This window comes from Colletotrichum higginsianum, chromosome 10, assembly GCF_001672515.1.
Source record: "Colletotrichum higginsianum IMI 349063 chromosome 10, whole genome shotgun sequence".
Lineage (NCBI taxonomy): Eukaryota > Fungi > Ascomycota > Sordariomycetes > Glomerellales > Glomerellaceae > Colletotrichum > Colletotrichum higginsianum.
This window is the reverse complement of record NC_030962.1, coordinates 2214475-2237262: the sequence shown is the minus strand read 5'-3', so window position 1 is coordinate 2237262 and position 22788 is coordinate 2214475. Positions and strand designations below refer to the sequence as shown.

The following is a 22788-nucleotide window of genomic DNA, read 5'->3' as shown; positions in this document are numbered from 1 at the left end:
GCCATCGGACAAGGTGTTCAGGCTGAGAGAAGGAACAATTGGCTGGTTGCCAATTGGGGAGTTGAGGAGGATCGGAGATTCCTGATTGGGAATGGGAAGGATGACAACAACCATTAGATCTGTGCACCCCCTTAGCCAACGTCGACAACCTAGACAGCACAACAACACACATTTTGCCCATTTTGACTTGAAACCATCCCCACCTGTGCGGAGACCATTCTGGCGACAACAGCAGGGTTGGAAATCAACGCAGGCCTCGCTGACTGATCGAGGATCGTCTGCCGAGTCGCCATCATCACATCGACCAACCCTGTTGACGGTCAGGCCTCCAGGCAAGACGTCACTGAAACACACCATCCATCAGCAATCCATCTCACTGTCAAAGCCCCATCAAGTTCCCATTGACTATCGCCAATCTGGCATCTCCGCCATCAGATCCGGAGGAAAGGGACGTCGTCGACGCCCGATCGACGCCAGTTACCCCCAAAATCGGCCCCTGGACCAATCCTTCATCAGCCAATACCACCGGAGTCCGGAATCCGATTCCATCATCAAGACAACCCCTTCTGTTTCCCCCATTCCCCGACTTGTACTCGTTGAGAACCCAAGACCAACCAGCCCAACCATCTGCTAATCAGAACGACGTGGACAATCTGACTACGCTGTTTGACGAGTACCATATTGGAACGGCATCCACCATAGTGCCAATCGAATTTGGAGAGTCACCATTACCCACTGCATCCACAATGGCCTCATCTGCCAACATTGGAGGCGTGTTTTCCGGCCAACCGGCGGAGTTTCCGTTGCCAACGCTCAATTGCGGTACCTTCGATGGTTCAGTCGCAGCCTCCCGATGGCTCACCCGTTTGAAATGGGACTTCGAGAAGGCTGGTCACAACCCCCAAAACCTGCCAGCATCCCAGGTCTTGAAGACCCTCAACATGCAATGCGAAGGTGATGCTGCAACGTACCTCGACAGCGTACCCCACCTCACAACCATCATGGACAAAGCAATGGATGGCATTGCCACCCTCGCCGATCTGGCAATCGTGGAAGCCTCGTTGAAGGAAAGATTCCCGTCGAAGATAATTGACCAGGATGCCGCAGGCGGTGACATCAACTCCCTCAGCCAAGAGAAAGATGAGGCCTTGTTGGCGTACTACAACCGGGCATTGTCGACGCTCCATCGAGTGGGTTGCAAAGATGCCGGCGTTGGCATCACATTGTCGATGCCAGAGAAAACGGTCCTGACAGGCCTGGTGAGACAATTCGTGAGAGGGTTGGCCGATTCCAACCTTCGACGTCAAGCATTGAGCATGTCGGCAATGACTGCTTCCAGCCTCAAATCCGCATTCACAATCATCAGAGACGCCCGACAGATCATTGACGAGCGCGAGGCTGAAGATCGACGCGAGGCAGATCTCACCCGGGCCCGATTGCTGGAGGAGATGGTCGTCCGCCAAAATCCAGGCCAGGCCGTCGAACAACTGCTGGCTAGACAATTTGCCCAATCAAACGCCATCTCTCAGCCCATCCACAGTAATTATGGTGGCTACTTCAACCAACCCCCCAACCCCTTTGGCCCAATTTTGGCACCCGTTGGAGCTTATGCACCCGGAACAATGGCCAAACCCCCGCCCAACGCCAGTCAGTTGTTGCCACCGGGAGGATACCCACAACCGCGTCAAGCTCAGCCTGCTGCTCCTAGGTTCGGATATGGCAATCAGAATCAAGGCCAACAGTACCAATCATTCCAAGGTAACCAATCAAGCCAACCTGGCCAACCTCAGTATCGGGATCGGGGAGCTTTCCGCAGTGGTCGCGATGTGGGCATCGATTTCAGTCGCAAGGACCGCAATCTGCCTGATCTGCCAGATCGGAAAACCTCCAAGAACCCCTACGTCAACGGATCAGTGCTGATGAGGGATGGTGACATCCTGTGCATTAGATGCGGCGAACCCAATCACCGACGGCCCGAGTGCCATAACACACCCCTGCAACCGTGGGAACAGTCGTACATCAAGGCCATGATCTTCCCTTCCAACCGCAGTTTTGCCAACGGCATTCGACCTCCTGTTGGTGTTGTGGATGTGCACTCTGCACAGCTACATTTCGTTCAAGAATGGGGCTATCCTGGCAATCTACCCCCACCAGATTTTGTTGAAGAAATGCTGCAACAACCGCAAGCACCCCAACCTGCCACAACCACCGATGAATTGAAGAACCCGTGGGACCCGACAGACCACACAGTTGGCGGTCGCCATTGCGAATTCACCCCGGCAGAGGACGATGCAGATGTGGTGCCGGCATTGACCGAGTCTGAAGAGGCACGATTCGTCGCGGAATCGAAATCGGCCGGAATTGTGCAACTGTCCGAACAGGTTGCTGAGGTGATGAAGATTCTGGTTGACGATTCCCTCAAACCCGATGAGAGAGTCCTGAAAATCAATTCACTGGTTGCCCAGGCCGAAGCCGCTGGATCGTCAGCTCGGAAGAAATGGATGGACACCATCCTGCAACGCCCGTCGAGTCAGGTCCAGCGAATCGAGAAATCAAAGCCGAAAGCACGGGTGGCCCGAATTCCCGGTGCCAATGCACTGGAGAAACCCCGTGGTGATATTCCGATGGCGGATATTTTGACGCCCGATCCGGTGGCATCGTCGCCCAAGAAGAAAGTAGTCCGTCGAAATGGACTCACAACCATCGTGGCTCGAGAAGGCGAACCAGCAATCGACATCCGCAAGATGGCCAAGGATATCAAGTTCAACATGTCATTGGTCGACCTGATGCAACTGAGCCCCGAATTCTCCAAATCGCTGAGGGCGATTTCCCAACGCATCGTGGCAAAGCGACCGAAAAAGGTCAAGTTCACCGCCCCAATCGTCGCTGATACCCATTTGGGCAGCATCCCCAACCCCATTACAATCACCAAGGATCCGAAGGCCAACATCAAGTTGTTTTCTCGCAACTATGAAGCCACCCGACCATTCAGAATTGAGTGTACCCTCTCAACGCCATCGATGCAATACCAATTGCCCCGCAGAGCCGCACAGGCGGATCAGGGATCAGAGATGAATATCATCTCTCCGAGATTGGTGGACGAATGTGGATTGAGACGCCATCCATTGTCCGGGATCGGATTCGAGGGCCTCAACATGGGCGCCGCCAGCGGATCTACTTACGCCATGACACATTTTGTGGCAGTGGAGGTCACCACTTACGGCATCAAGCGGGAAATCTGGGCGTGCATCCGACCTGGAGATTCGGACCAATCGGTGTTGCTCCTGTTGGGGATGCCATGGTTGTACGACGTGAGAGCACTGATCGACCCTTGGGGCGCCAAACTGGTAATTGGCGATACCTCCATAGGCGAGCAACTGGTTGAGATTGAGGGACCGTTGATGCAGTTGTCCGACACACAACGCCTGATCCTCAACCCCGCCTCTGACGACACAGACTTGGTTGGCCGAGATCGATTGAGAAACATGGTGGAGATGGATCCTGGCGATTCCGATGACAACGAGGATGATGACAACGAAGATGCATCTGACGCCGATGAAGAAATGGACGATTCCTCTGACGACGATTCGGAAAACTGATGGGCGATGTCCGACCTGGGCAAGTCATTAAACTGCAGCCGCCATCAACATTATTACACGATCGGCTCGACGCATCATCTCCTATCGATTTTGGAGCCGGATTCACCCATCTGTGGGATGCCAACTCAACGTGGCTCACGAACCATGCCCCACGCTTGACCAGATCATCGACGGTTGTCGACCAATATCAGCTTTTCAGGTCATTGAGCGCCATTGCCGAAAGGCCGGAGGGATTGCCATCCGACACAACCTTCTCCACAACCTACAATGAAGTTCCCACCGTCAGATCCACCGAATTCCCAACCACCCGACGCGTCCAACGATTGCCAACCGACTTCCGGACCCCGTTGGCAACGATAAATGCCTGGTGGGATGAAGAACCGATGGAGTTGGGGCCGAATGTCCCACAGGCGGATGTGGAGGAGGTGAAACGAGTCATCTATACCTACCGCATCCTTTTCTCGTCGTTTCCGAACAATTTTCCGGCAACGGATCTCTATACACACATCCCACGATTGAAAGACGGCGCCCAACCATGGAACTCATCACGTCGAAAGCGATGGAACGCCACGGAGAAGTATTGGCTGGATCGACACGTCCAGGATGGCAGAAATCATGGCCTCTTTGAATCGACCGTTGTTGCCAACGGGATCGCATCAAAATGGGGAGCCCAACCTGTCATCGTACAGAAAAACAATGACCCTTGGGGAGAACACCGATTCACAATCAACTTTGGCAACATAGATGAAGAGCTCCCTTCATCATTGATCCCTTTGATGCGAGAGATCCACGACAACCTCTCTGACCCACGAATTGGCACCTATTCCTGTTGGGATTTGAAACATGCGTATTGGTCAATTCCGATTCACCCCGACCATCGTCACATTTACGCGTTCAACGTCCCCGACCACCCACAATTGCAACCAACCCGAATGCAACAAGGCGCAAAATCGTCAGCCCACCAGATGACCGAATTCGGACGCATTTTCCTGGGCCCAATCCCAGAACCCGACCCAGAGCCCTCATTGCTGATACCAATGCAACCTGGCGGAATGTCACCGGTCGAAATCTACTTCGACGACATCTTCACCAAATTCGCCACCTGGGAGGAAGAATGGGCCTTTGTCAAAGATCACCTGTTGCCCCGATTGGTGTGGGCAATGGTACGATTGTCAAGAAAGAAAATCAGCCTGGGGATGACCTCAATCGTGGCGATGGGTTGGACCCATTCGATTGGAGGCGTGACAACCATCAAACCCAGCCGGATCGCCAAACTGCTTGAGTGGCCGGTGCCCAAATCGCAGACGGAGGTGAGGTCATTCTTGGCTGCAACCGGACCGTGTCGGCAATGGATGAAGAATTGTGCCGAGATCGCAAGACCTCTACATCGGCTCACCGGATCTGTCCCTTGGAAATGGGGATCTACAGAGGCGTTGGCCTTCAGGTTGCTCAAGGACCTGATGTCGAAAACAGTGGAGTTGCACGGCATCTCGATCGGTCACCCAATCCAGTTGTACTCTGACGCTTCGAAATACGCCGGTGGTTGCGTGGTGATGCAGATGCAGGATGCCGGTCTGGTTCCTGTGTTGTACGATTCCTTTTTGTTGACGAAATCCCAACGAAATTATGGCACATACAAACGGGAGCTCCTAGCCATTGTCGAGTTCTGTCGACGACACAGCCACTTCCTACGCACTGAGAAACCATCGACCATCTTCACAGATCACAAGCCCATTACGTGGTTTCTGTCATCATCCAACCACCACGGCATCTACGCCCGTTGGGTCACCGAGCTGAGGATGCTCAACGTGGAGATCGAATACATCCAAGGTCGTCGCAATGCAGCGGCTGATGCATTGTCCCGGACAATTTTCCCCTCATACGACTGCCATGATGATGATTTGGAGGCGTTGGGTTCCGTCTCAGAGGAGGGCGAATGGACGTGGAAAGACGGAGCTGGTGGATACGAGGAAATGATCCGCAACGCAATCGCCGGGCGGCCTGCCGCCGATGAGATGGCCGACGCAATCCGAACCTTGTTGCCATTGAAATCGACCGCGTTGAAGTCGACTGCACAAATCGATCGCCTGGAGCCAGAACAAATCCCCATTGCAGCCTCCCATTCCGAATTGCAGACTGACCCCACCCTGTCGGCATTGACCGCATCAATGAAGAAATGGTTGGATGAGCCATGGTACATGTATGTTTGCAGATTCTTGATTGGGAGATTGGAGGGCATCGACAACCATGCATTGGCCGCGATGGCATCGAAGTCCCGGTCCTTTTCGATCCACGACGGGATCCTGATGCACACCTCGTATGGATTCCGATGCCGTTGCCTGGTGCCGTCGGAGGTGGCTGAAGCCTGCAAAGTGGCCCATGATGAAGGTGGGCATTTCGGACCCAATATCACTCGACGGAGACTGGCTCGACAATTTTACTGGCCAGGGATGGCTGAGGACGTTATCCGATACATCAATGGCTGTTGGCCATGCGCATCGGTTGCCCCGCGGAAACCGACACATCCAGATCAGACAACTTGGATCACCTCGCCATTTCAGGTATTGGGAATCGATCACCTGGGTCCATTGCCAACTTCAGGTCGGGGCAACGTGTTGCTGCTGATATGGATCGACTACCTGAGCAGATTTTGCTGGGCGCACCCTGTGAAATCGGCTTCAGCCTCCGAAGCGATCCCAGTCCTGACCCAATGGATGGACACCATCGGCACATCACCTCAAGTCATATATCCGGATGCCGGTGGTGCATTTGTCTCCCGCGAATTCAAGTTGGCAATGAACGCCCGGTCGGTTGAGGTGACGCCAGCACCAGCAAAATCCCACAAGTCCGTTGGGATGATTGAGACGCACATCCGCCTGGTCGTGGACCTGATCACAAAGGAGATTCTTGCCGGCAAATTCCCTCCTGAAGACTGGGACCTGCATTGGATGGACAGCTTGAAGGCCGTCAATCGCAGGTGGATCCAATCTGTTGGGTTTTCACCAACGGAGATATTGATGGGCATCCCGCCAACTGACGACATCTCCACGGCGCCCATTCAATGTGCCGATCGAGAGTTGCCGTTACCAGATCAATTGGCAGATGCAGCTGTGGCACACATGGCAACAATCGAGTACCATAGACGGATGGTCAACATATCTCAGGACGCACGCAACGCCGCCAGATTGGCAAAACACGACCAACGAGTCTCTACACCATTCCGAAAAGGTGATTTCGTCATGTTGGCACAAGATGGCAAACCACCCAAATTTGAACCCCGCTGGAGGGGTCCATTCGTCATCAAACGCAGGGTCGGTCGTGTCACATACCGAATCGAACAATTGAACGGCACTGCCATCCCTCACGATCGACACTGGGATCAGTTGAAGGTTTTTCAACCGAGATCCGGGTACCTCCAATTACATTCGGATCTGTCGTTGCCATTCACACAATCGTTGAGACGTGGGAAGAAAAATTGACTTGGCAGTTTTCATCTGACCATGAGGTCGCTCCTGCCTTCACGACTGGCTCCTTCCTCATTATCTCCCTCTGCGATACCTCCTTCCGTGGTGATGGGCTCCTGCCTTGCGAACCTCCTCGCATATTTTTGTTACTCCGTGGATTTTTTTGATTTTTTTCTCTTGCTCTCGCTTCTCCCCGTCACACATACTTTTTTTTCCCCTGCCCACGACGAACCAACTCTCGCGCAACGAACCAACCACGACAACTTTTCGGCGCATTGCGCGCGTCGATGGCAGTCGATGCCACAATTACCTTCCCCTGAAGGCACCCCCGAGATTTCCATTCCCAACCAACCACCGCCCAACCAAATCATCCCTGCGCAACGAACATCACAACTCGGAATCGATCCCAGACTTGTCGAGGACAAGTACTGGCACAACCATCCTCACCAGAAGCTACTCGGGGAGATCGCGGCCCGCGATCTGGATGGGCTGGACACGCAAGATCTGATTTCTAAGTTGTTGGCGACCCCAGCTAATGAAATCGTCTACCTTGGCAACGAGCTCAACCCAGTTTGGATCGAGGCAAAGAAACGATATCGAGAATCTCTCACCATGGCTCCCCAACACAATGCCAAGAAGAAAAGCGGCAGCAAATCGAAGAACGCCACATCGAAGGTTGCGAAATCGAAGAAACCCGCGTTGGCCCCCCGTGCCCCCCCTCCCGACGATGACGAAGGTGATTCAGATCGACAGACATCCGAGGTCCCCGAAGAGACTCAACTCGAATACCCCATCCCATCTGACGACCATTTGGACAGGGACCGTGACCGATTCAAAAACTACGTGGAGAAATTGGCTGCAGCGGAAGACGTGGACAAGATCTTGACTCCAGAGATGCTCGATGAGATCAGAGATTGGGCAGGAAAGGCCCTCACCAAATCCACTCGCCCAACGTCCAACTCCAAATTGTACAAGGATGTCAACACTGCGGTGGGCAAAGGAGGCAAGGAAATGCCTGAATCGGCATTGTGGGCCTTAGCCATCCGGATCATCATATTTGAGAAGGGCGACGCATCGAAGTTGTGGAAAGGCCTCCCGGATCTCCAAGATGCCGTCAAGGCAATGATTGCCATCGTGGCATTCCTCATCCAAGGAAAATTTCCCTCCGTGCGGCATTGCGCAGCCCCATATCTGAAATCCCTCGACCGGATCATTTATACCAGCCCCATCTCAGAAGTCACTCCCTTGTCGACATCCGAGCCGACCACTGCCACCGCCAGGTCCACTACATCGGGAAAGACTCTCCCATCGAAGTCCGCAGAGCCCGATTTGGAAGTGGCCGACGCAAATCTGTCGGATGCGATCCCCGACGCAGATCTGTCGGATGCGTTCCACAATGCACTCACCCGTGATGAGGATCTTATTTTCTCATTTGTCAACCCTGAGGCAGATGTGAATCAAGTTACAGGATCTGCTGGTGATGACCCGAAGCCATCTCGCCGCCAATCGACCATTCCCCTTGAGCCCCGCCCCTCTGAGCCTCAGACGGATGCGGACCATCAGGACAAGCAATCAGTGAAGGAGATGAAGGCAATGATTGCACAACTCAGGAACCGGGTTGCCTCGATCGAGCACACTAGATCGTCACCAGCGCGACCTCGACAGAATTCGCCAGATCGGTCGTCCAATTTCAAACTCTTGCAGGCGCAGGCTGTGTCCAGCCCGAAATCTCTGAACGAGGCTGCCAAGACATCTCAGACTCGGACAAATCCACCGATTGAGACAGCCAGACCTTCTCGACCTGCAACGGAAATGCCCCTGACACCAACCATCAGAAATCCGGGTCCGTTGATTGAAGATCGTGTTGCCAACTTGGCCTCTGCCGATAAATTGGAAAAAATCAAACTACAGCGATCGATGCGGAATGATCCTCTTGTGGAGGCAGCGATGGAGACCTCTGAGAGTGAAAATCGGGATGGCACCGAAGGCGATGAGAGTGACAATGGCGATGGCGCCTCATCTGAGGAGGAAGACGAAGAGTTCACTGAGGAGCAGAAAGCGGAGATCCGTGACCGCATGGAGGAATCTCTTGGCGTTGTCCCCCCCAAGGCTCGAATCGCAATGGCCGTCAGTTGGATGTTCGAATTGATGATCGATCGGGGATGGGACATTTCCGATGGCATTGTGGAATTCATTCAGTCACGTCAGGCAATCACATCCGCCGCCCAGGTTGACACCCCTCAACCAGGTCCTGATGCCAATTCAGGGGGAGCGAAATCTGGGAAGCGAGTTCGACAACCAGTCTTGGAGACCCCGACAAAGAGATCGAGACGCTCTTAATTGCTCTTCAAATCCGATTCATCTGGTCGACTGTCGGCGTTTTCAGGATGGGATTCAATTGGAATCGGGAATTGAGGAAGGAGGACTGAGGAATGAAAATTTGGGGTTGCCTGAATTGAGGTACCGACAGGGATCGGTCACAAATCGTTTTTGATGCACACTTAGCTGTGGTTGATTTTTTCTGCGCCGTCATGGTTATAATACCGGCGGGGGCGCCGGACTTTTCGGTTGGTCATGAGAGAAGGAACAATTGGCTGGTTGCCAATTGGGGAGTTGAGGAGGATCGGAGATTCCTGATTGGGAATGGGAAGGATGACAACAACCATTAGATCTGTGCACCCCCTTAGCCAACGTCGACAACCTAGACAGCACAACAACACACATTTTGCCCATTTTGACTTGAAACCATCCCCACCTGTGCGGAGACCATTCTCAGGCAACCAAGCAGAAACCTAGTCGATGCCGCAAGCAGCCATTTCCAGCCGGTGTAAGCAGCTACCAACCTACCCACCCGCTGCGACCGTCTGCTACTCATCTCTCTGATGGCCGTTGACGACCGCCTTGTGCTGAACGCTGGACACTAAACGGGCGGCTGCAGCTTTTGCTATTATGCCAAGTCCTCACCTCCTTCGTGCTCATCCATTCATTTCGGTGTGACCCCTCTCAACAGGCACCATTCTCGTCTGGTGACCGAACCCCGAGGTACAGGCGACCAAGACGGCGCACTACATTTCAGTCAGCCTGCCTAAAGGAACGCCTCCAAGCCAAGAGGCGATAGAAAAAGACAAATCAACTAGACTAATTGTGTGATCATTTTAGGTTCTTTGTCAAAGTAGTTTCGATAGGGGGCGTATGGTTGCCGCGTCTTTTGTATGGTGAGGGAAACCTGGGGCTACTGCAAGTCAAGACAAGATGTGTTGCCGAGTGGCTGTCGTTCGCACGTTGAGTAGCCCCGTTTCCATCTGGCATCCAGTCATACACCTTCCCCCCTTTATCATCAACGACAACAGCCATGCAAGTGCGTCGCCCTCTTGGCACAGGGGTTGCTTGGGATGATGGGTTTTTCGTCGGCTGCCTCTCATACATTAGTTCTGCACCTGCAGCCTCATTTCTATCCCATACGTTACACAGTAAGGTCATTCATTCGGTCCTCGGGGTTGGCTGGGAGGCAGCGGACGACTACGACCTATGGTTGAGCACTAGAGCGAGCTTTGCTCACCCTCGATTCATACTGCTTAAGGCTGACCTGTTTTATCACCGGCCCGCAAACCTGCAAGCTTCGCTAACCTCCAAGCCGGTTGCCATATCTATTCAATGGCGTGGCGTGGTGTGGCGTTGATGTCACTTGTGTTGCAAGTCCGTGACGAGAGACACATCCGGTGATTCCCGCTTCTGTTCCACCCCGCGTCTTTCGGTCCGCTCAGTTTCCCCCTTGCTTCTCGTGTGGCTGTACATGCATCGACGTGCAACTTGGCCCAGGGTAGTTGCCTTGCCTAGGTAGCTGGCGCTGCCAGAGTCGGGACGTCGTGCCCCCTCGAGTGTATTTTGAGTTGTCTCAAAAGATCAGGTTGAAACACAGTTAATGGATGTTGGTCAGTGCAGGCCTGCCGCGAAGCAGGGCGGAAAGCTGACTGACTACTCAATTGCTCGGACTTGCTGGGAGGGTGGAGAACCCCGCATACGGTGTGTGCAGACTCATCGTAGCCTCCCTCACGACCGTTACTTGGCCATTACTGGTTCAATCTCGCGTGTGTACTCTCTCATTTTGGCTGCTTCGTACCAATCCCCTTGCTTTTGCACTTTGCATCATGCACATTGTGTTGCATGGGCCGCTGCTCTGTCCAAGCCCTCCTGGGACAAGATGAGGCGAGCAGCATCGACCATGGATGTGGTCGCTCACGGCCGCGCTCGACCGTTCCCACTGCACCGCAGGGTGCAACAAGTATTTGATGAAGACCCATCCCGGCGGCCCGCTGTTTGGTGCTTGTTTCTCGTCGCTTGCACCGTCTCTTCCTCGGTGACCAGCAAACTCAACTCAACTCGACTTGCGAGGGATCCAGCCGTGGCCTGCTATTCCTTCGTCCTGCTGCGTCAGACCAGGTTGCCCCCCTTGCATCCCCTCAGACCTTTGCACGCTGCATCTGCAGCCACTGCTCGCTCTGTATAGTTCAGTCCGTCGCCCGTACGAAATCAGATAGTACAAATTTGTCCGTGGCCAGACTGCAACAGCCATGGGCCACCGTCACCGCATGGACGATGCCTCGTCTGTCTCAAGCTACTCGTCCGGCGGCTCGTCCCGTTCGTCCTCGAGGTCTTCTTCAAGCTCGGGAAGTTCCAAGAAGTCGAGGTCGTCCGAGGTGTCCCACTCCAACATCCGGAGCGACCATTGGGCCGTCTCTCTCCTGAAATACACTGCCGGGGCTCCATTTGGCAAGCCAATGTCTCTGCGCAAGACCAAAGTTCGCGAGTACCAGGAGGACTGGGATGATGACGACGCCGCCAGCATCTACAGTGATGTTTCGTACACCACCTACGCCTGGGTCAAGCCGAAGTGGGACGACAGCATCTCTGAGATCGCCTCCAGGTCCAGCCGCCGAAGCAACGGACGCCGTGGGAGGGGCCAGAACGACTATGGCCGGCCTCGCTTCACCATGCCCCCTCCCCCGCACCAGCAACCACCCCCGTTCGGCCACCCGCCCCCACCTCCGCAGTTCATGGCGCCTCCGGGTGCCCCGATGTACGATGAGAACCCCGGCTTCGTCGACATGAACGCCGGATACCACCATCCTCCTCCTCCACCACCACCGCCTCCTCCTGCTTTCGGAAGCGGTGGTGCCCCGGCCTTCTTTGATCTCAATGGTGGTGGTGGAGGTGGTGGCGGCGGTGGTCCCGGGAAGTACGATGACTGGGCGTAATGGGATCGCTTTCGAGCATCGACGTTGACAATGTATCCAATAAGTGTGATATTTGGGGGATGGGAAATGAGTGAAAGGCACACGGCAGGTGGTATATTTCTTTGGCCCGCGGTTTTATTGTTTTGGGACTTGGCGTTTGCACGAACAAACCACTTCTCATAGTCCCCTCCCCGATTGGTACCCAGACCACACCGAAGGGAGATACAGAACCTTCAAGGAAAGGGATGGGTTCGGATGATTTGTAAAATCCGGCTTCAATGACGAGATCATGCGAAATTTATTTGGCAAACAATTGTAATCTAGTCGAATATGACAGATAAATGGCCTGCGCTGTTGATGTTCTTGTTGTACTCATCTGGAAATGGTGCGCAATTGCAATTAGTGGTGCATGCAGAACATAGTTAGTCAAGAGTAACTTCTGTCCTTCAATACTTTAATCAAGTATCCAAACTCGAGCTCCGAATGAATTGATGGTCGCCAAAGGTCGTGGCGTTTGAGATATGGATATCCAACCAGCAAGTCCTGGAATGATTAGAGACGGAAGTAAGAGCTTGACGTAAGTTCCGTTGCCAACCAATACCATCGCAGCAAGTCTGTGCAGAATGGCAACAAGCTTGATGCGATACCATGCCAACTGGCTTCACGAGAACCCACGCAGACAAGCTTTAAAAGGGTGGATTCAAGCGTCCAGCTTCTGAGTCCGGCCGGCTCTGCGTCATCCGGGGAAGCCGCTGTAGCCAACACCTTCGCGTGGGTGGCTGAGTCTGCTCCCAGCCACAGATTGGCCTCACCACCCACCGCCCACCATGCTACCTTCACCAACGCACCGCGTTTGCAGTCGGCCAACACGAACCAGTCAAGGTGCGTTTGCTATGAGCTCCTCACGCGGAGAAGGCTCTTCTCGACCCCCTTCCGGACTTCACCCCGACACAACCGCAACTGAACCCAGACCGTTGGTCCACAGGACGTGCATCTCGTATTGTGAAGACGTTGGCACGATTCGTACGATACCAGGCACGCTCTCATTGAAGTCGTAGCATCTCATTTGTCCACTCCCGGGATGGGGTCGTCTTTCTTTTCGTCCACTAGGATGACATGCATATCTAAGTCCTGCATGGTTGACATGCAGTCATCCTTCGCTCCAGCTACTGCGGATGTATTGCCATAGGTACCTGTAGCCTACGAGTCCCACACTCTTCCATTTTCCGGACTGTCAGATGTTCTCTGATTTTTGTAACTCGGGCTTTGTCGCTTTCCTTACCCGCAGATTTCCGCCCAAAAGCCCTGCGCCCGTAAACACGCAGTTATGGTGGGACTTGTCCTTTTGCTACCCTCCGTCATAGTCTCAGCCTCACTGGTCTTGAGTGTGGTAGTAAGTGGCACTGTTGCCTAGCTAGCAGGGGTCTGAACAAGAGCCGATCGTCATCCCCAAGAAGCCTTTTCCGCAGCTAGCAAGCTTGTAGGAGAACGGTAGCCTAGGACTTTCGTCTCTCGCCGCTCCCATAGCGTAATCCCGAGTGACTCAAGCGAAAGGTTCTCCGTCTGGCGGCCTCACGTAACGCTATGCTCGTGAACCCATTGGTCTAAAATGGCCTTGTTTCCAATTGGACAGTGAAGCGTCTTATGGAATATGTGTTTCCCGTCCTTTTGTATGGGGGGTGCCTGGCACATGTGTCTTACTGGCTAGAGTGTGGTCACGAACACATGAACGCCTCGGCGATGGTTGCCTCACTTGCGTGCGTGTTCATATCTCACCTACAGCCGAGTATATAGGGCAGCCTGCTTTTCCCGAATCCGACAGTCCTCAGTTCCATCCCCCAGCCCTCAACCATTCCTGGTCTCATCCGCTTCACGCAAGGAGTGCCTCTCTCGACGTTGGCCACCCCCGGCCGCCATTAAGGATAAGCACCGTTCACCCAACACCCGAATATCTTTGGTCGAGCTGGCCCCTCTTTAAACTCCTCGACATCATTTCCGCCATGGACACAGACACCCAATCCGCATTCGCGGAGCCCATCAATACCTCGACAAGCACCCCCCAGCCCGCGCCCCAGCTGGCGCTGCTCGACTTCTTCTTCCCAGGCTTCAGCGTCTTTACGACGGCCTTCCAAAGGTATCTAGGCATCGACCTCAACGTCTACATCCCCCTCGTCATCCTCTGCGGCGGCGCCACCTTTGCCTGGCGCTACTTCAGCGACTACATCTGGGAAAAGGTCGAGAAGCACCTCATGTCTACCGTCGAGGTCCGCACAGATGACGAGATTTACAACATTCTCATGTCCTGGGTCGCCGCTCAACGCTTCGCCAAGAACTCGCGTCGTTTTGTTGTCAACACCAACCTGAGCTCGCGCTCTTGGTTCCTCTGGCGTTGGGACGACGAGGAGGAAGAGAGCGACGACACGTCCCCTGTCGATGGATCCCCTTCGGAGTTCGGCCCGAAGAAGAAGCCTCTCGCATACACACCCAGCTTCGGCAGCCACTCCTTCTGGTACCGCGGCCATCTGCTGCTCTTCAAGAGGAGTCAGAATCGCGAGCAGGCCTCGTACCTGGTTGTTAGCGAGCGGGAAGAGATCAGTCTTTCGTGCTTCGGCCGCAACCCTTGGATCCTCAAGGAGCTCCTTCAGGAGGCCCGCGCTGAGTATCAGAAGAAAGACTCCCAGAAGACCATGATCTACCGCGGCAGCACACGCGCGGGCTCCACCGAGCCCACATGGCAGCGCTGCATGGCGCGAACGTCTCGACCGTTCTCGACCGTCATTCTCAACGAGAAGACGAAGAAGGAGCTCGTCGACGATGTCGCCGACTACCTTTCCCCCGCGACCCGTAAGTGGTATTCGAACCGCGGCATCCCCTGGAGACGCGGTTACCTCCTTACAGGACCCCCCGGAACGGGCAAGTCCTCGCTATCGCTTGCTCTGGCCGGCTTCTTCAAGATGAGGATTTACATCGTGAGCCTGAGTTCCATCTCAGCCAACGAGGAGAACCTCGCCACCCTTTTCGCTGAGCTTCCTCGGCGGTGTGTGGTCCTCCTCGAGGACATCGACACCGCAGGTCTCACTCACACAAGAGAGGACAACGGAACTACCGACACCACCGAACTTAAAGAAGGAAGCGGTGAGATGGTTCCCGGCCAGCTGACTCCCGGGGTCCCTACCAATCAGCCTAGCGGCAGGCTTTCCCTCTCCGGCCTGCTCAACATCCTTGACGGCGTGGCTAGCCAGGAAGGTCGTGTTCTCATCATGACGACAAACCACATCGAGAAGCTCGACAAGGCCCTCATACGTCCCGGTCGTGTGGACCAGATCGTCAAGTTTACCCTGGCCGATGACGAAATCATTGGTGCAATCTTCCGCGCCATCTACGCCCCCCTCGAAGGCGACGAGAACGACGTTCCCAGACAGCAGCCGGGCATGGCCTTGGCCCTCGAGGCCGAAAAGGACCTTGCCGGGCAGGTAGCCAAGCGCACCGCCGATATCGTGGCCAACGTCGAGGCTCTCTCTGAGGTGTTCGTCGACAAGATCCCGGCACACGAGTTCAGCCCTGCCGAAATCCAGGGGTATCTGATGAAGCATAAACGCAGTGCCGAGGCGGCAGTCGCCGAGGCAGAAGGATGGGTCGCAGAGATGCGCAAGGAGAAGAGGGAAAAAGAACTCAAGGTTGCCGAGGAGAAGCGGCAGGCCGAAACTAAGAAGAAGAAGGAGGCTGAAGAGAAGAAACGGAAGGAGGAGGCAGAGGAAAAGAAGAGGGAGGAGAGGAAGAACAAGCGCAAGGGCGAGAAGAAGAGCAGAAGCAACAAGGAGAGGTCGGAGTCTTCGGCTTCTTCTGGATCCGACTCCAGCACCGGGCCCGAATCGGTAGCCCCCGCCAAGGTAACGACGACGGCGGCGGTCTCGGAGGTCAAGGCCGATGACGACGGAGCCAATAACACCAGCCGAAAGAGAGACTCGGGGTACGGAACTCCAGTAGAGGTTTGAGTTGAGTTGAGTTGTACAAGGGCTAGCACCTGTTCCTCAGGGTTATACCCTTATTCTTCATTTCGGTTCCGGCGGGGGGAAAGCTTACAATACAAGTATGCATCTACCGGTATTCGAGCGGCCGGCTCAGGTGCGGTGGACCCGGAGTGTTACCGCGATCCTGGGTCATAGCGTATGTGTCTCACAAGTGGAATTCCACCTTAGTTGGAGTAACAGCGATGTATAGTCCGACTGTCACATTGGAATTGTTGGAATTGTCGCTTGAATGAACAATCTCGTGGTAGTGCAACGGCGTTAAGCCCTCACGCCCTAGTCTATGTTGTCGTCTTGATTCACACAGTTTCCAGAACGCTCAGACGCCATGCCGTCTTGCTTCTTGCTGACTGGCCCGGTCAGACAGGCGCAGCTTGCATAAGCGCCCGAGCCGTGTCTCAGAGGTCCGAGACGGGACATGGATGGCAGTTGCGCAACGACAACCTCTCGCTAGAGATGTCGGCACCTTGCAGTAGGCTTCTGGAAGTAGCTGTGGATGGACAGATGCGACGTCGCGTCCCAGCGAGAGAGGGACTAACCAATGCTGAGTGTCATCATCGTCATTGGTTCTACGGGTCGGATGGAAGGGCGTATGCGGACGTGACGTGAGTAGATGCAGATGGTTTCTCAGGTTAATAGAGCAGGGACAAGAGGGGTAGCGGAAGGGGGAGTTCGGACGATGAGGAAAGTCTTGTCCGTGCCTCACGAGTGTGTCTGCCTTGCCGTGCTGTGCAATCATCCTTCCCAGTAGTTTTCAAAAAACCGGACATTCTGGAACGCGGGGGACGAGGGGCCAAACCACATGGCCTGGGCAAGAAGGCCGATGCGAGTTCCGGTCGCGGCGCGGTGCAGAGCACGACGACACGAGCAAGGGGAAAAGAGAAGGAGAGTAAAAATAAAATAAAAATCTTCATTCTGGCGTCTACTACACTCGGTCGAAGGACCTCGGAGTTCGAGGCAGCCGGCGAGGCCATACAAAGAGGACACACTTGCAACGCACATATGGCATGTCGTTACGGGGCGGCGCTCCCCACTCCCCACCCCCCATGTGGATAAGTCCCGTGTGCCGGTGCCCGCAATCACGGCGAACGAGGGGCAAGATGCAGAAGATGAGGGGCCATGTTCTCGGAGGGCCGACGCGGCGATGCGAGGTCTCGAAACAGTGGGAAAGGGAGGGATCATCGACACGTGAACGGAGTCATTGGGCTCATCGAGAGGGCGGGTGGGACAAAAGGCTGTATCGATTCTTACGTACTATGTATGTCTGGGTCCAGCCGTGCAGGGGCCGAATGTTGACAAGGAAGCCGTCGGTGATGTAAGCAGTGAAGAGTGCTCCTGCGAAGCTTTGGCGAGCTTGTCGGCTCTCCAAGCTCGGCAAGGTGGAAGAGAGAGGAGTTGCTCAGCCACGGCGGACACGAACACCAAGCCTGATGATAGGGTTAGTATCGTGACAATGAACGGGTCACGACGAATGGCCTGTAGTTTGAGGTTTGCGCGTTGCGGTGGCTTGGTGGTTTAGTAGCTTGGTGGCATAATTCTCAGTGGTCCATTTCCCTACCTTGCCGTTCCTTTTTGTGCGGCGTACCTGTTCCTGTGCCTGTGCCTGTGCATGTGCCTGGCTGGGTCTGTACTATGTAGATGGGATATGTCAACGTCGCATGGCCGTTTTGCATGGAGCTAAGCTGGATAGGTCAGGTCACAAGCAATTAGCCCATGGCCGCTGGAGGGGATGGAGGGGTCCATTCGAATTACACGTGTAGATGGGGAAAAACGCGAGAAACGCTAGGCGTGGGAAAGGAACGAGCAAATCGACTGCGGGATTTCAATGCACGCCGTGGGGGCATGCGCATCATCGCATCTGCATCACCTAGGTGTACCTTACCAAGACATATATTCATACATGTCTTAGGTACTGTATGAAGTAGGTCGGTATCGCTTCCTCCATCGGGATGTAGTAACGCAATAGTAAGAGTATCCGCAAATGACTGCAGTCTTTCCGCAACTGGCTGGTTGGTGAAGAGGAACTGGCTTCATACCCACGACTCGCCGTCGTTTTTTACTCTCTCTCCCTCTCTCTCACTGCATTTGCCCTGCACCTCAAGGGCCACAAACTCCGGTGGAGAGGGACTGCGTAGCATCTGTGGGTTGGAGCCCCGCAGCAAAAGTTGAGCAGGGTGTCGAGCGGTCGAGGTCGAATCCCCATTCGCTGGAGATGGCCGAGTCCGGGCCTTGGCTTGCCGTTGGAGAAGTGCTCAAAGTGGCCATCTCGACCGGCCGCCATGAACAAGGCAGCGACTCAAAGCCGCCGAGTGCGCTTTTGCTTCGCATTGCGGGCTTGGGTTCCGTGCGGTCTTTTCCTAACTCCCGTCTCATTGGCCCCCTCAACTGCCCAGTGATGTGTTCAATCATGCTTCCCATTGCCGCATTGCTGACCTCACGAAAGCGTCGACGGACCAGCCCAGTGGACCCTCAATATGTAAGAGCGAGCGAGGTACGAATCTTGCCATATTATCAAGTACCCTCCGTCTCACTTCGGGTAGACTTTGAGGGAGGAAAAAAAGACCGAAAGGAAAAAAGGAAGGGGAAAAATGACCGAAACAGCATTGTGCAACCCAAGACTCGGATAGTTTCTCCAGCACGTAGAGTTGGCTTCCCTGGGTTGATTCGGATTCCTTAGTACGCACTTGTTACTGGTCAAGAGCGATCAGATAAATCGAGACAATATCAACCGCTTCCATACGAAAGCCGCCCATCCATTTTCTTCCCTTCGGCGAGGTCGGGTGGGATCCTGTCAACATCTGCCCGGGCAAGCAGAAACAACGAAGCACAACCCGGAAGGTAAATAGTCCGTCGAATATTGCACCCCCAATCTACCGACATGTACTTGCCGCCAGTTAACCTCACAGAGATAGGTCGCTGATTGATAAGGTAACTTTTGGCCGCCGGTCCCGCTCAACGGTACTTCGTTCTCTAGCGCTGCGACCTAGGCCCACTGGCGTCCCGATAACTCACTCAATCGATAGTTCAAACCTACGATACCAAAGTACCAGGTACCTTTCTGAATGCAAGCACACCACTTTATCCTGTTCTATGAAGCAATGTGAGTAAGTTCTAGGCACCTAACGAGAAAGGTAAAGACTACCAAGTGCCCAAACGATACGTACCGTTATTCTGACGGAGAGGGAAAGCCCATCTCCCATCAATCGACAAAATTTACACACACACACGCACGCACGCATACTCTGTACACACGCTGAACAAGCCTGAATTCGCACCACTTCGTATCCCCCGACAGGACTGGTGGCTCAACTGCTGCTGCTGTGTTGCTTCAGGTGGGGCAGCCAGCTCAACAAGACAGCAACCCCTCCACCGCTCTCTATCCGTCTACCCGTCCATCTTACGTTGTTGAAGCTCGACAAGGCAAGGCACGCTGTCACCGAGGAACGACATGTGTTTCGTTTTTGCTATGCAGAGGCGGATGAAAATATGACGGCATTCAACAGCTGGAGCAGGCAGTGCCAGGCTCGAGCGAAAAGAAAGACGGCCAAGGCCCGCCGCAGTCGAGGGCGTGTTATTTCTTGCTCAGTCCGACGGTTCGGGGCGACAAAGGTAAACAAGGTACGGGTACCCGTCCAAAGCATCCGTAACCCGTCTCCAACCTTGGGGATACTTGCCAGCTGAGGAACAGAAGAGGCCAAGACTCCGGAAGTTTTAGGACGATAGAAGAGTAATCCGTTTTTTCTACTCCAAAACCCTGGACCGGGTTGAGCGTTGGATTCGCAGTGTTTGTGTCTTGTTGCGTGCACACTCCTTCTATCTCTCCCCCCCAGACCAAGTCACTGCCTGTCACACAGCCGTTCCTCTCGTGGTGTTCCAAGCAAGGTTGTGATACGCGTCCCGTCTAGTATCTCCGTCTCCCGTCCCGTCCCATCCATCAATGGACGGATGGATACTTGACTCTTCTCGCGCCGTGCGGTGGTGTGTGTTGCTACGTCAGTGGGGATTTTAATATTAAACCACTCTTCCCCCCCTCTCTGTACCTATCCTCCTCGTCTTGTGCCGCCCTTAGTCTCCTATCGACCATAGAAGAGCTTGTGGGAAACGAAGAAAATAAAATAAATTAAAACGAGAGATAAACGCCCCTCGGCCCCTCGACACATCCTCTGCTCGCTCGTCTCAACCCGACACCTTTTTTCCCCTCTCACCGACCCTCTCTTTCTCGTTTTCTCGCTTCAGCCTACCTACTTCTTCCTTTCGCCGAGTCCTTCTCTCCTATCCTCCCAAACCTTCCGCCTCACACTTTCCCCTCCGTCACAAAGTTGCCGTCTCTGTGCCAATAGGTGCGTTGGGCTTCAACCCCCCCTCCCCCTCTTCCTTTCCTACCCCCCTCCGCCCAGTGCTGGAAAGACCCTTGTCTTCGTTCTGCACGTTGGACACATTTTGCGATTGTTTTGCCGGCCGGTTGAAACGGCGGTGAAAGTCGTCCAAGTCTAAAAGTGAGGGCCGGAAACTAATTCTTCAACTTTTCTAGACATTCATATTCCCCTCCATACATTCCCTCCCAAAACTTCAGTTTACCCAAACGCGCCATCCAAAATGGCTACCCGACCTGAGAACATTGGCATCAAGGCCATCGAGATTTACTTCCCCAGTCAGGTTGGTCTCACCCATGCCACTTCGCGCCACTCGCACCAGTGTCACCATCACAAAGAAGGGGGAATAATCCCCCCTCTCCCCCATGAGCTGCCCCTCATCGCCGAAATCGCCGCCGCTGCCGCCAAATTTACCCCTCGTGTCTCGTCTCGCTTCTTCCCTCCTCCCGCTCACGCTCTCCCTACGCGCTACCCCTCGTTGGAATTCCTCGCACGACTGAATTCCCTTACTGACGCAACTGCTGCCACTGCTTAGTATGTCGAACAATCCGAGCTGGAGACCTTCGATGGCGTCAGCGCTGGCAAGTATACCATCGGTCTTGGCCAAACCAAGATGGCATTTTGCGACGACCGCGAGGGTAAGTTCACCTGCTAAACCTCCCGTTCTGCACCTGTCTTGACCTGTTGCGCCCCTCTGCAGACATTTACTCCTTCGCCCTGACCGTCACCTCCAATCTCATCAAGAAATACAACATCGACACCAACTCGATTGGCCGTCTTGAGGTCGGCACTGAGACTATCTTGGACAAGTCCAAGTCGGTCAAGTCTGTGTTGATGCAGCTTTTCGGCGACAACACCAACATTGAGGGCGTCGACACGGTCAACGCTTGCTACGGAGGCACCAACGCCTTCTTCAACGCTGTCAACTGGATCGAGTCTTCTGCCTGGGACGGCCGCGATGCCATTGTCGTTGCCGGTGACATTGCCCTCTACGCCAAGGGCAACGCCCGCCCAACTGGAGGTGCTGGCGCTGTCGCCATGCTCGTTGGCCCCAACGCTCCCGTCGTTGTTGAGCCTGGTCTGCGTGGCTCCTACATGTCCCACGTCTACGACTTTTACAAGCCCGACCTCACAAGCGAGTACCCCTACGTTGACGGCCACTACTCTCTGACTTGCTACACCAAGGCTCTCGATGCTGCCTACCGTGAATACAACAAGCGTGAGGCCAAGCTCTCCAAGGCTGTCAACGGCAATGCCAACGGCAACGGCACCAACGGCGAGGCCAAACTCCCAAAGACCAGCTTGGACCGCTTCGACTACCTGGCCTTCCATGCCCCCAACTGCAAGCTCGTCGCCAAGTCCTACGCCCGCCTTCTGTACCACGACTACCTCGCCGATGCCGACAGCCCCGCCTTCGCCGAGGTCGCACCCGAGCTTCGCGACATGGACTACGAGAAGTCCCTGACCGACAAGGTCGTCGAGAAGACCTTCATGGGTCTCACCAAGAAGAAGTACCAGGAGAGGGTCGCTCCCGGTGCCCAGGTTGCCACTCTGATTGGCAACATGTACTGCGGTAGCGTCTGGGGAGGCGTTGCTAGCTTGCTATCCTACGTAGATGCCGCCACTCTCAGCGGCAAGCGTGTTGGCGTGTTCAGCTACGGTTCCGGTCTGGCTGCCAGCTTCCTGTCTCTGCGTATCAACGGAGACGTCTCCCCCATTGCCAAGGCCCTCGACATTCCCGCCAGACTCGAGGCTCGCCGCAAGCTTGCCCCTGAGGCTTACGAGGCTGTAAGAAAACGCACCGATCTATTGTATTCAAGGCAGTCCACTGACAATGACTCACAGATGTGCGACTTGCGCCACCAGGCTCACCTCCAGAAGGACTACAAGCCCAAGGGCGACCCCTCCACCATCGTGTCCGGCACCTACTATCTCGAGAATGTCAACGACAAGTTTCAGCGCACATACAGCGTCAAGGCATAGAGCCTTGCACCCATGCGGAAAGAATACGTTTTTGCTATCTTTGGAATTGCGAACAAATAGAGGCGGGTGCATAGATCTTGCGACATCATCACTGCTCAAGAAGCATG

The 22788-nt window shown here is 54.6% G+C and overlaps 7 protein-coding genes across 7 annotated transcripts; 6 read left to right on the top strand and 1 right to left on the bottom strand.

Annotated features, from left to right (window-relative positions):
• Positions 1-746: 746 nt before the first annotated feature.
• Positions 747-3599, top strand: CH63R_14153 (uncharacterized protein; the record flags this gene model as incomplete). The annotated part of the gene is made up of 1 exon (XM_018309127.1): positions 747-3599. One exon carries the CDS (start codon positions 747-749, stop codon positions 3597-3599), a length of 2853 nt encoding a protein of 950 aa, XP_018151445.1.
• Positions 3600-4651: 1052 nt separating this feature from the next.
• CH63R_14152 (Pol polyprotein) lies at positions 4652-7078 on the top strand (the record flags this gene model as incomplete). The annotated part of the gene is made up of 1 exon (XM_018309126.1): positions 4652-7078. The coding sequence occupies one exon, from the start codon at positions 4652-4654 to the stop codon at positions 7076-7078; it is 2427 nt and encodes an 808-aa protein (XP_018151444.1).
• Positions 7079-7360: 282 nt separating this feature from the next.
• CH63R_14151 (Pol polyprotein) lies at positions 7361-9403 on the top strand (the record flags this gene model as incomplete). The annotated part of the gene is made up of 1 exon (XM_018309125.1): positions 7361-9403. One exon carries the CDS (start codon positions 7361-7363, stop codon positions 9401-9403), a length of 2043 nt encoding a protein of 680 aa, XP_018151443.1.
• A 2231-nt stretch (positions 9404-11634) lies between these two features.
• CH63R_14150 (uncharacterized protein) lies at positions 11635-12318 on the top strand (the record flags this gene model as incomplete). Its single annotated transcript, XM_018309124.1, has 1 exon — positions 11635-12318. One exon carries the CDS (start codon positions 11635-11637, stop codon positions 12316-12318), a length of 684 nt encoding a protein of 227 aa, XP_018151442.1.
• Positions 12319-14297: 1979 nt separating this feature from the next.
• On the top strand, positions 14298-16292 carry CH63R_14149 (Mitochondrial chaperone BCS1; the record flags this gene model as incomplete). The annotated part of the gene is made up of 1 exon (XM_018309123.1): positions 14298-16292. The coding sequence occupies one exon, from the start codon at positions 14298-14300 to the stop codon at positions 16290-16292; it is 1995 nt and encodes a 664-aa protein (XP_018151441.1).
• A 1287-nt stretch (positions 16293-17579) lies between these two features.
• Positions 17580-17998, bottom strand: CH63R_14148 (uncharacterized protein; the record flags this gene model as incomplete). Its single annotated transcript, XM_018309122.1, has 2 exons — positions 17580-17752; positions 17884-17998. 2 exons carry the CDS (start codon positions 17996-17998, stop codon positions 17580-17582), a joined length of 288 nt encoding a protein of 95 aa, XP_018151440.1.
• A 2923-nt stretch (positions 17999-20921) lies between these two features.
• Positions 20922-22681, top strand: CH63R_14147 (Hydroxymethylglutaryl-CoA synthase; the record flags this gene model as incomplete). Its single annotated transcript, XM_018309121.1, has 4 exons — positions 20922-20981; positions 21234-21336; positions 21399-22486; positions 22544-22681. 4 exons carry the CDS (start codon positions 20922-20924, stop codon positions 22679-22681), a joined length of 1389 nt encoding a protein of 462 aa, XP_018151439.1.
• Positions 22682-22788: the final 107 nt, after the last annotated feature.